This window comes from Aegilops tauschii, chromosome 3 (genome assembly GCF_002575655.3).
Source record: "Aegilops tauschii subsp. strangulata cultivar AL8/78 chromosome 3, Aet v6.0, whole genome shotgun sequence".
Taxonomy (NCBI): Eukaryota; Viridiplantae; Streptophyta; class Magnoliopsida; order Poales; family Poaceae; genus Aegilops; species Aegilops tauschii.
This window is the reverse complement of record NC_053037.3, coordinates 604,236,254-604,248,729: the sequence shown is the minus strand read 5'-3', so window position 1 is coordinate 604,248,729 and position 12,476 is coordinate 604,236,254. Positions and strand designations below refer to the sequence as shown.

The 12,476-nt window shown below is 43.6% G+C and overlaps 1 protein-coding gene across 3 annotated transcripts; it reads right to left on the bottom strand.

Moving 5' to 3' along the window:
* Nucleotides 1-440: 440 nt before the first annotated feature.
* On the bottom strand, nt 441-6,193 carry LOC109746999 (uncharacterized). Of its 3 annotated transcripts, XM_040385929.3 has the most exons (11): nt 5,982-6,193; nt 5,796-5,884; nt 4,676-4,762; nt 4,205-4,304; nt 3,996-4,110; nt 3,729-3,837; nt 3,354-3,519; nt 3,045-3,135; nt 1,976-2,682; nt 1,699-1,879; nt 441-653 (listed from the first exon to the last, which is right to left on the bottom strand). In XM_040385929.3, the coding sequence occupies exons 2-9, from the start codon at nt 5,872-5,874 to the stop codon at nt 2,248-2,250; spliced, it is 1,182 nt and encodes a 393-aa protein (XP_040241863.1). In that variant the 5' UTR covers nt 5,875-5,884; nt 5,982-6,193; the 3' UTR covers nt 441-653; nt 1,699-1,879; nt 1,976-2,247. The 3 variants fall into 3 exon arrangements, with proteins under 3 accessions (XP_040241863.1, XP_020161678.1, XP_020161677.1); XM_020306089.4 differs by lacking the exon at nt 5,982-6,193 and having other exon boundaries at nt 441-673; nt 5,796-5,968; XM_020306088.4 differs by lacking the exon at nt 5,982-6,193 and having other exon boundaries at nt 5,796-5,968.
* Between the last annotated feature and the right edge of the window lie 6,283 nt (nt 6,194-12,476).

The window sequence follows — 12,476 nt, the reverse complement described above, 5'->3', positions numbered from 1 at the left end:
CGCCCTGCGTAGCCGGAGCCCCGGAAAACTCGCCCGGAAGGTGGAGAGGTCGCCGCGGCGAAACCTTTTCTCTTTTCCGGCGGGGAATGGCCTATCTAGCGGTGCTAGGCGGCAGGCGGCGTCGGAATCGGCAAGGTGGTGGCCGAGCGCGCGGGGGTGGTGGGCGAATCTGGACGATTGCCTTGACTTTTTGCGCGTGTTTTTCCCTTCCACCGGAGGCCCTGAGCGCACTGGATTCGGCCTGGGATCGCCGGGCCCAAAAACAGGCCGAGCTAGCAGATTTCGGCGTCTTGAGGACGCAACTGGAGGGTTTTTTCAGCGCCGGCATGGAAAAAGTCGCCCGGGGGGGCTGTTGGGGCGCGGCTGGAGATGCTCTTATGGCCTAAAGCTCTAAGGCGAATGACGGAATGAGACAGACAGCAAAACAAACAAGCACAGAATTTAGCATCCACAACAAGTATGTTCTTCTCTTGCATTCCGTTGGAGCATGAAGGTGTTCTGCTCTGTGTTTACGCATCAGAAGACTGACACCATATTCACAAGTAAGCATCAAACTGCCGCCATCTGGACTCTTCCAACTCTTGATTGTGGCAGCAACATGTAATGAAGTCCAACCATGTCTCCACAGCTCCCACGAGCCACGCACAAGTTGCCTGAAACCAGGGCAGCGGTCCTTCACATGAGCAGGCATAAAAGAGACATCGAGTTAAATGCGCACTACCAGAGTGAAATCAACTGCAAAGCTAAAGCAGAGGCTAGGCCTATCAAGTGCTCCCTCTGTAAACTGATAATACTATAAGATCTTTTTAAGATCACTACTTTAGTGATCTAAAATATCTTATATTAGTTTAAAAAGGGAGTAAATAGTAATTACATGCACTTGATTCCTCTTTCATTGCTGTGCAGATGTCACACAAATCCCAAGGCTTGTGCTATCTACTCCTTTTTACACTCAGCCATATAAAATGTGCCGCCTAATTACTACAACTTGTGCGAGTAAATCTTCCATCAAAGTCTATCCGCTGGACGCAGATGCAAGACTAGGCAGGCTACTGATCATGCAACTTCATATCCTGGCAATACTGGTGCAGCTAAAGTTACAGCTATACCTAGCACAGATTATTCAGTTATGTGTTCTCTCAGTGTTTTACATCTAGTGGCTTGAATTGTCCTCAAGAAGAATATATCAACAACAAAAAAACTGATACCAAATGCAACTCCTGAAGCTCTAAAAAGATAATCCCCAATTGGACACTGAGGATGCAAGTCCATTGGACAATGAGGATACCCAGGGGCTGGTTGGTCTCGAGCCCAACCTGGGGATTTGAGCAGGTAATGGCAAAATGCTTACAAAGAACTGTTCAGAGACATAAATCTGAATGGTTTCCTAAACTTTGATGTTAATCAATCTCTGGAATGATTTCCTTCACCATCATGAAGAAGGCATCCGTGCAAGGCCTTGAATTTATTCAAGCCTCATAATGAGAACTACTACCAAGTAATTTTCCCTTCAGAAATACTCCCTCCGTCCCATATTAATTGTCGCTCAGACGGATGTATCTAGACGTAGATACATTCGTTTGAGCGATAACTAATATGGCACGGAGGGAGTATACATTTGCTTTTGCCAGGGGTAATTCTTGAGCACTCAGGCATGTACAATCTGCTATCACACACTACTTTAGAGTTTTCACTTACCTAAACCAGAACAGGGACTATTTCTTCCATTCGTTCTGGTGGCAGATTTTTACTTTTTACCCTTGAAACGCTTGTAGGTAAACCACCAATCATCTGGATGTTTTCCCCTGCAAGTGGCTCCGGCTACGCCTATGCCAATAGCACATATGGCTCTAGGCAACCCTCCACATGCTGAAACCATCTAATAACCAATATAAACTATAAATTATAGTGCACAGTTTTTATTTGTATGTTGAAAGTATATCTGAAAAAGTTGTTCTGTAAAAATATATATTACCTGTTTTGCATATTCACAAATTTCATTATCAGCTTCTGTGATTTTTACTCCCGCATTATACTCGAAAAGACTCCAAGCATCTTCATCCCCGAGACACTTCATCTCAAGAGTGTTTGATATGGTGCATCCCATGCGAGCACATACTACCTGACTCCTCGATGTAAGAATAACCTTTTGCCGATGCCCAAGAGCCATCGGCAAACCAACAGCTGTCAAATCTGGGTAGACTTCATCTTGCACATCGTCTAACAGAACCAAAAAACTGACATGCTCTAGGTACCCCATGATGATTTTAGCTCGGTATAATGCTCCTCTAACAATGAGATTGTCTCCCAATCCAATTTCAAAAAATATGCGACATGATTTTGCATAACTCTCACGCTACTGCCACCATCAAGAAATATGACATGACGAAATGAATCAGCATAGCTATCAGCGATGAGTGAAAGAAGCCGTGTCTTGCCAACACCTGACGTGCCCCATAATCCAAATATAGACTCATCCGATCGTTCACTTTGTAAGAATTCTAAGACCTTATTCTTATAAATATCCATCCCATAAAGGCCGCGAATACGAGGCACTATTTGCCGAGCACGAATTGGGGTTTCTAACATTCCTCGCTCCTCAGAGGTCTTTGCCTGATTAGCCACATAACGAGCACTGAACTCCCACATCAAAATGCTGATTTCATACATTATGGCACTAACCTGATTCAGAGCAACAACACAGTCAATAAGTCACACATGAAAAAACACTTGTCTAGTTTGCACGAGTGTGGAATAAGTTAATTAGGTTATCCAAATAAATAAATATCAATGCCAGAATCACAAGCATGCTAGAGAGACAGATTTTACTAAATAAAATTGTGGAGAAAGCATGACACATGGAAGTAAAGTTATCATTGTATAATTACCTCAATAATATAATACACATAATAGGCATGGAATGAGTCAATTGTCAAGGGAGGTTAGTAATTAGTGTAGTGTCAGGCCTCTAGTCAAGGCAGCAACATGGTCAATATGTGGAGTGACTCTTATTTGCTCGGCCATGGATCAGCAGATTATCATACCTGTAACTTGGGCATCCATAGGTAGATCATCTTGGGCACCAATAAGCAGATCATGAAAGCAAGCTTTAATTGATGATGCACAATCATGTGTCTGAAACGAGAGAAATTGTCAGATCATGTAATCAAAATTATACTCTTTGTTTGTACCCTACAAGACAACTCCACCTATGTTGTCTCAACATAGCCGGTCCCAAGCTCGAGTAAAGGAAGGTTGTGATAGGCTTGGCGAGCCAACGTCAAAACTCCACTTTACACATAAAGATATAAAGTACAGACAATCATGGAGTCTACGGAATTATCAGTTCATACCTTTCTGGTTGAATTGGCCTTGTCCTTTTCACTAACATGAGAATGAAAAAAAGAGGCACCATTGCAGCACATAAATGACCAAGAGTATGCCCACTGACAATATGAAGTGTCCACGTATAAATTGGTTTGTCTGCAACTTCTTCTACTCTTGCAAGAACGTAAAATCCTGAAATTATTATTTTCAATAGAAGAAAAAAAAATCAGATTGTATAACTTAGGTCATATTGAATTGCACTTTCAGTAAGAACAACCAGAAGTTCATGTCCTATGAGAAATGAACTATCAAAAAACCAAGTACATTGAGGTGAATCAGAAATAGCAACCTACACAAAAAATGAAAATACATGCATTATATTGAGCAAGAATAATACTAACCTGCTGCCCATAACCAGTAGCTCGTTGATTCAAACGACTTTGTTCCTGCCCAATCATCAAACCTTTCGATAATCAAAATGGCCTCGAAAGATGTGAAAGCGATCATCATCTGGACAAACAAACCAACATGCCATCCTTCAGTATATTAAAACATCAAGAGAGTAGAAGCAAAAAGGGGGATACCGACTATTCCTTTCCAAGCAATTTTACATACAAACATGGTGCTGAATGTTAGTCCTACTGCATAGAAGTCTAGGAAAGACTTACTGACAATGTGTCCCAAAATAGGGTGTCATTTTTCGGGTTGAGATGGTAAAAGAATGAACCAAAACCAACAACACTGACACCAGCAAAAAGGAGTGTATAGAGACGCCTCTGTGAGCTGCCAGCACGATTAAGTATTAACATTAGAGTGTTTCAAATATTAATTAGAGTTAAAACAGGAACGGATATTGGCATAAGCATCAAATCTGCACCATGGCCTACAGTAGCTTTCGCAGTGGTTAAGGATGAGCCTGGCAAGACCGACAAAAAAGAAGGGGATCATTGAGACCACATTCAGCGTATTAGGGATCCCTACAAAATAAGACATAAATGTTATTCAACATTATTAAGATAATTAACCCATATAACTATGCCCCAGACTATATTTGCACGAAAAAAATGATTATGATTTGTATTCTATCAATCAGAAGTGTTTTTTTAATGGAGCATAATTTAGCCAAAATTAAGTTTTACTTTCTTTTGAATGGAGCTTAATTTAGCCAAATCTACGTTTTACTCGATCCGAATCTCTCCTGTCACTTGTATTAAGTTTGTTGGACTTATAAACAATCAAATTACAAACTCAAAATTATTAAAACAGCAGAATTGATGTGAGTGTGCAGCAACAGAACAGGGGGCAAACGGATGATACAAGACAAAAGCGCAAAGTGGAGATTAATTACCAAGGAAAAGTGTGCGTTGGTCGGCAAAGTCGTGATAGTCCTCATCATGCGGGATAGCGGCTATGACAAGCATGAGCACAATGAATAGGCGGCTGCTACAAGTCAGCCGGTTGATCTTAGAAAAAGATCAACCGCCTAGATCGCCGTCCGATCTAGTGCGCCTAGCTGTTCGATGCATGCTCGCAGCAATACAGAGCGCGTCTTCATCCTCTCGCTTGTACTGCCTCTCCTCCCGCCTGGCAGTGCTCACTTCGTCGGAGTAGTAGCCCCCGTAGCAGCGCCCATCGCCAGAGTGTTGATCCTCGGTCACAGCAACCCATCCGGAGCCGCCGGCGACTGCTGCTCGCAGCACTGGGAGCCATCCAACTGCTGCTCAGAAAAACGGCAACGCCGACCGCGCCAAAAAAGCTCTAACGCAGCAGCTTCCATGGCAGCACAGCGCAGCGTGAAGCACCGGCGGCGCTCGGCGCTCCATTGCAATCCCCGACGACGCTCCATTGCAACCCCTGACGAGCTTCAACGACCCCATGCGCGCTTCATTGCAGCTCCGGCGTGCTTCAATGCAGCTCCGACGCGCTTCACTGCAGCCCGATCGGAGCTCAACGACCCCGCGCGACGCTCCATTGCAGCCTCCCGCAGTGCTCCATTGCAGCCCCGTGCACTTCACTGCAGCACCGCGAGCGGAGCACGTCGCGTCGGGACGCCGGTGAAGCACCACGAGCGCGTCGCACCGGACGCCGCTTTGCAGCACCACGAGCATCGGCGCCCCCGGCGAGATCCACAGCCAACCGGTGATGCAAGGCCGGCTGCGACCTGCCTGCTGCAACGAGTCAGCTCACCGGTGCACCGGGGCCGCCGCCGCCGCTGCTCCAGCGTGAAGAAGATAGAGAGAGGGGACTCTTCGAAGGTAGGGGTGAGAGCAAGGTGCGAGAAGCAGAGGCGATTTGATGGAGAAGAGAAGGGGATCGGCTGATTTGGTGGAGAGAAGAAGACGACCCCGAGAAGAAAGGATAAGGCGTGGGCGGTGGGTGGTCCCGTTAAGGACGCGTGTCGTGCGACGAACACGGCTTAAATCGCGAGAAAATCAGTCGGTAGATTTTAATCTTTTTCCCAATGAATATGCCCGTATACGCCCCCCAATTCTTCCTACTCCCCAAATCCATCGCCGCCTCCGCCTTCTTCCTCCACCCCACATCCATCACATCACAGCTATAGTACATGGTAGTTATCCTCACAAACTTGTTGCAATTTAAGATCAGAGAGCAAAAGTAGTTCAAGACCAGACGACAACGAAATCGTGAGTTACCTCCCCGTCGAGCTGCGAGGCGAGCTCGGTCCGGCAGCGGTGAAGAGAAGCGGCAGGCTGGATCCGGCGGCGGCGGCGGCGGCTCGACTTGGGCGGCGGACGGCGGTGGTTGGTAGAGGTGGAGAGGATGGGGAGGAGGGTGAGGCGCACAGCGCCGGAGGCAGCCACCGGAGAGGGGCGGAGGAGGTGGCGGCTCCGCTCGGGAGGGGGTAACCCTAGCGGGCTTGGTGGGTCGAGGCTTCCTCCTACTCGCTGAAGCGCGCGAGCATATGGGCCGGCCCAGGTTCGCGGGTACTACACTGCCTCGTTTTTTCTTCTTTTTCACGTTTTATTCCTTTTTTATTATATTTTTTATTTTGTTTACACTTTCAAACAGTCTAAACATATACATATTACAAAAATATACTTTGCACAATATTTATAAAAAATTTAATCATGCATTTAAAAAAATTTGAACGAGTATTTGAAAAAATATTGATCATGTATATAAAAATGTTGAACAAATATTTGAAAATTGTTGAACAAGTATTTCGAAAAATGTGGAACAAGTATTGGAAAAAAATGTTGATCATGTACATAAAAATGTTGAACAAATATTTGAAAAATGTTGAACAAGTTTTTCAAAAAGTGTTGATCTTAATAGAAAGTATTGTGTGATTGCTACTATCAAGAACAGATGTGATGGTTTCTTGTGGCACTTTGTTGCTGTTTATGGTACTGTTATCAGGAATTTAAACTGGAGTTTGTTGCTAAACTGCATGATATTATGCAAAACCTGAATTATCCTGTCCTCTTGGGTGGAGATTTTAATTTAGTTAGGTCTGCTGTTGACAAAAACAATGGAGTGATCAATAATCAAAATTCTTACTTATTCAATGACTGAATTAATAAGTGGGGTCTAAAAGAGATTAACATTGCTAACAGGAGTTTTATCTGGAGTAATAACCAAGATAATCCAGTTTTTGCTGCCATTGACCATGTTTTTATTTCCAGTTCATGGGACATGCATTTCCCTCTCTCTGTGCTTTCTGCTCTTCCTTGCATAGGGAGCGATCACACACCACTGATTGTGGATACTAAAGCTAGGAGGGTTACCTCCCCGAAACCTTTTCGCTTTGAAAAATGGTGCCTGGATCAACCTGGGTTTAAAGACCCGGTGACGAAAATTTGGACGTCCACACCTTATGTGGGCTCCGTTGTTGATAATTGGATTAATAAAGCTAGGATTCTTAGTAAACATATAAAAGGTTGGAATATCAACATAGAAGCTGGTATGAAGAAAAAGAAGAGAGATCTTATGCAAGAATATGATATATTAGATGTCCTTTCTAAGACTAATCGGGTGGATAAGGCTGATAGAATACGGATAAAAGAAATTCAATCTAAACTCGAGAATATCTGGCGCAAAGAGGAAACTGCCTTCTGGCAGAGATCGTAAGATTAAATATGGAGATAAAAAATAATGCTTATTTTCAGGCACTTGCTAATAACCGCCATAGGAAGAACCATCTGTATGAACTGAATAGGGATTCTGGTCCTATGCACACTATTAAAGAGATGCTTGAAGTTGCCACCTCTTTTTATAAAAAAAATGTTTGGTTTCGAGCATAAACATAACATCCATTTAGGTGCTTCCTTTTGGAAGGAAGAATAAATGGTTAATCAAGAGGAGAATGAGATTCTCCAAAATAACTTTTGTGAGGAAGAAATCAAAGAAGCCATCTTTGGCTCTTATGCCCATGGGGCCCCTAGCACAGATGGACTTTCTTTCCTATTCTACCAATTGTTTTGGGAGGTGATCAAAAATGATTTTATGGCTATGGTTAGAGACTTATAAGAGGGGAAATTGGACATATATAAATTGAATCTTGCCTTGATTGTTTTAATTCCTAAAGAAGCTGATGCTAAGGACATAAATTTTTTAGGCCTATTAGCCTGGGTAACTGTGATGTAAAGATATTCACCAAAGCTATGACTAACAGAGTTTCTCCTATTGGAGACAAATTGATCTCACCTAACCAAACTACGTTTATTAAAGGGAGATACATTCTTGAGAGTGTGGTGCTAGCCCATGAAGTTATACATGGAGTTAAAAGATCTAATACTCAGGGGCTTGTGCTCAAACTTGATTATGAGAAGGCTTATGATAGAGTTAGTTGGGATTTCCTATTTGAAATGCTAGAATCTAGTGGGTTTGGGAAAAAGTGGATTTCATGGATTAAAAGCGTGTTAGTGAAAAGTACCTTTGCTGTTAGAATTAATGACACCACTGGTCCCTATTTTGTGTGTGGGGGGGAGGTTTGAAGCAAGGTGACCCTATCTCCCCCATTATGTTCAATTTGGTTGCAGATGTCTTTACTAAGATGCTCATTAAGGCATCTCAACAAAATCTCATTTATGGGCTTTTGCCTCAAGTGTTTAACGGAGGTATCACTAGCTTGCAATATGCAGATGATACCCTCCCGTTTCTGGAAAACTCTTGTGAGAAGGCCGGAAATTTTTAAATGGATTTTGTCATGTTTTGAAAATCTCTCTGGTATGAAAATCAATTTCCATAAAAGTGATTTGATGACAATTAATATTGAGGAAGAAGTGGCAAATTCTTTTGCCCAAATATTTTGCTGCAAGCGTGGGAACTTCCCTATTAAATATTTAGGTGTCCCTCTGCACTATGACCAAATTAGGAGGGTGGACCTCCAACCTATCATTGATAGGATTATTAAGAACATCTCAGGCTGGTTAGGTAGATACCTAACTTATAAAGGAAAATTGATTCTTTTATGTGCATGCATTGCTAGTATCCCTGCATATCTTATGGCTGCTATGAAGTTTCCTAAATGGGTTATTAATGCCATCAATTCTCAAATGGCTCACTTCTTTTTGGGGGATTTGGGAGACCAGCAAAAGTATCATCTGGCAAACTGGGTTCTTGTGACCAGAAAGAAATGTTTTGGGGGTTTAGGGGTGCCTAGTGAATTTAACATGGCTTTACTGGCTTCTTGGGGGAAAATGTTTTTTACTCTAGTAACAAAGGTTGGAAAAGAGTTATTTCTTATAAATATAATACTGAAGCACCAAACATTTTGTGGTCTAAATCTGATCATGGTTCTTTCTTCCTGAAAAGTGTAACCTCGGCCCTAAATGCTTCCAAAACTTTCTATATTTGGAAGATTAGAGATGGTAGTAAAATTAAGGGTCTTTTACATCTGTGTCCCTAACTCGAACCCACAACTCATATTTGCCCCTAATTTTGAAGCATGCTCAAATTTGCCCCTCTGCCGTCAAGTCACCTTATAGAAATGCCCTTCCCCGCCGTTACCATCTGGTCAAAGGGCTTTGACCGTACGAAAAAATTGCAAAAAAAATCTGAAATTTTGTGGGATCGAAGATACTCGAGTGCGCGAGGGGCGTGCAAATTTTCATGGTGTTTGGAAATTCCAGGAGCCTGTGAGAAAGGAAATAATTTAATCTGTATGCTCGTGAATAGTAAATTCGAAAAAATTCAAAAAAATCTAAAATTTTGCGGGATCGAAGATGCTCCGGTGTGCAAGGTGCGTGCAAAGTTTTGTGATCAAAATGACATGCGAGGAGCTCTAGCTTGTTGATTCAGACTTGTATATACCTTTTTTTTCTTTCTTCATAAGTTACTTTGATAGTTGTTTTCGTGGTTCTAAAACCTATCTTGGCCTTTTCTGGCCTCTACTCCATTGTGATTTGCTAAAAGTCAACGGTTTCCATTGGCTTGTGCTGTGTAGCTACATACACATGGGCTTTTGATGTTGGCTCTGCTTTTCATTTATATCAATGAGCATTTTACTGCTGCAAATGCCATTTTATATATTTACTCCATTTGTCTAACGTCTTCATGTTGGTTGTGTGTATCGGAACTATGCATAGGCCAGCTGTCGCTCAATGTGATTGTATCCGCTGATGCTACATTTTGAGTTGATAAGTTCAAGAAATCTTCCGATTTATCACTAAACGGGGGGGTGACCGATAAGATTATGCCTTATCTTTGCCGTTTATCTTTTGGACCGATTTATCATTCTGACAAGCGAGTTATTGGTAATCTACCGATAAATCAGACCTATTCATAGCACTATGTTTGCAAAAACTATGTTTCTTTATGTTTTGGACCTTGTTACGGAATATATATACTATTGTCCTATTTTGTTTGTCATTATACGAGGATTCAAAGGCTAGAAATCAAGATAACACTTCTGTCAAATATTGTTTTGGTGTTGAATATAGCGTATTTTAGTGTTGGGAACCTGAGATTTGCAAAAAATATTTGATTAATAGTCGACCGATAAAATCGATTAATCGACCGATTTCCGAGTAATCTCTATTCCCTAGTTGACTGAGACGATAACGATAAGCGATATCCTCAACATTGATTAGAATCATTTTAGCATCTATTTTGGTTGCTAAAGCTATCTTTCATATTGTACCTTATAAGTTATAGGCTTTGTATTCAGATGCTCAACAAAGAAGTCAATGGGGGCATGATGTGGAAATAGGCTATGATGATGCTGCAGTGGCATCTGGCTCTCAAAGTTCTTACATAATGTATGAGTCTGTATCACACCAAAAGGCCCTGACAATAAAATTTTATTTATTGGAAAAATGTTACAAATAGAAAGAGCTGGGAGGGAATTTACATCAGAGGCTATACAGGGACAAGTCAGGTTAGTGTCAAACCAGAATATAAGGGGGGCAGAAAAGAAGAACATCAAAAAGGGTACAAATTGCACATGAAAAAGACTAAAACTCGGACAATGCGACGAGCGACGAGCAGCCCTCCTTCGGTCCTCCCTCCCTGGCTGCTTCCTCCTCCTCGTCGTCGGGGAAATCCCATGCGGTTATGGCGGCGATGGGGTGTGCTTTGCTTCGCGGAGGCATAGTTGGTGGCGACGTCCGTCGAGCGTGGCTGAGGTCCCTCGCGGCGTGACGGTGGCCCTTGGCCGGGGCTCGTGGTGTGCGGTGTGGATGGCATTGCGGATGGTCCGCTAAATTCGGCGTGGTTGTGTGGTCCAAATCTAGACCTAGGTGGGTTTGCGGTGCCAAGATTCGCTGAGGTGGACGTGGTGACACTGACACGTGGTACGAGATGTCTGGTGGCTTAGCTCCTGCCTGTGGTGGATCCCATGGTCAAAGCTCGCCAGGATCTCTACCTCCTTGGCGACTACAGATGCGGCTCGCTTCTCTCGGCGGTACTCCAGGTGGGCACCCTCCCCCCTGGGAGAAATCCATGCGTGGCTGCGGCTACCGAAGTGGTTGCAAGCAAATGTGATGTCTATGGGTGCCTCTCCTCCCTGGAAGCATTGTCTTGGCCTTGGTCGTCCCCTCCTATACTAGGGGAAACTCTAGGTCGCTTTGCCGGACCCGGTGACAGGGGTGGCGACAACGTTCCTTCCTTCGAAGGATTGCCCCAGTGCTCGTGGTGTGTACTAGAGTGGAAATTGGTGTTGGTTGCCTTGGCAGTCGCAACCATTGGGCGCCATAGGAAACTCTAGGTCCGCTTTGTCAGACCTGACGGCGGCGATGTTCCTTCCTAGGAAGCGCTGCCAGTATTTGTGGTGTCTACCGGAGTGGAAGCTGGTGTTGGATGCCTTGGTGGTCTCGTGAGGTTTGGGGCGGCATGGTGTTGGGCGATGGTTTCTGTTGTGGGCATGGGCGTTTGGAGCACTATGTACATTGTCATCGATGCCTCTTGGATGACATCTTCCTCAAGTTGTTAGTTCTTATTGTCCACCTACAGATCTCTAGGCACAAGGGTGGGGTGCGTTGAGTCGGTATAGTTTGGCATTGATTGAGATGCAACCTTTGGCTTTGTATCCTATCTCTTATTCATTTATAGTTTGAGCCCGACAAGGCCAGTTATGTGTTGTTGTCATCGTGGCGGGTGTTGTGTGCCGCTAGGCGTTGTACCAGGTGTATTTGTCATCTTGGCTCTTCTTCAGTGTTACTAGTACACCTCTCCATGGTGTATCCTTGAATAAAAAGGGAGCAACATAGCAGCTTTCATCCCAAAAGCAAGAAGAACCAGGTCTCTCTTGAAAAAAACATGAATCCAAGCGAGGGTAGGCATCATCAAAGATGTTCACATTACTTTGAAAACAGATGCCCCAGGCCACAGAGATGAAGGTTTCGTGAAGAAATGGTTTTGGCAAAAAGATGCCTTTGCCAAGGCAATGCTGGTGTCGACATTTAGGATGTTGATCATGATATGGACTTTGTTCTAGCAACTAGAACTGAAGGAGCACACCATAGGAGATTTCCTGATTTCAAGGACAACCCCATTGCAGAGAGTGGAGATGTGCTCATCTGAAGCGTGAATGTTACTTATAATAACCACATCCCTTGTTTTTAGCTTGTCGTGGAGAAAGGGCCATCTAATGGTCTTGAGCTTGGGAGAGCATACGGAGGACCAGATCCAGCGAATGGAAGCCAGGGCATCGAATCTTCTGCGGGGTTGGTAGAAGACTCTAAATA

Coding starts and splice junctions, on each gene's coding strand:
- LOC109746999 (XM_020306089.4), bottom strand. CDS start 5,895: ATGTACTATAGCTGTGATGTGATGGATGTGGGGTGGAGGAAGAAGGCG. Junction 4,305..4,675: donor CCAACGCACACTTTTCCTTG/GTAATTAATCTC, acceptor CTTATTTTGTAG/GGATCCCTAATACGCTGAAT. Junction 3,838..3,995: donor TATTTTGGGACACATTGTCA/GTAAGTCTTTCC, acceptor TTGTTTGTCCAG/ATGATGATCGCTTTCACATC.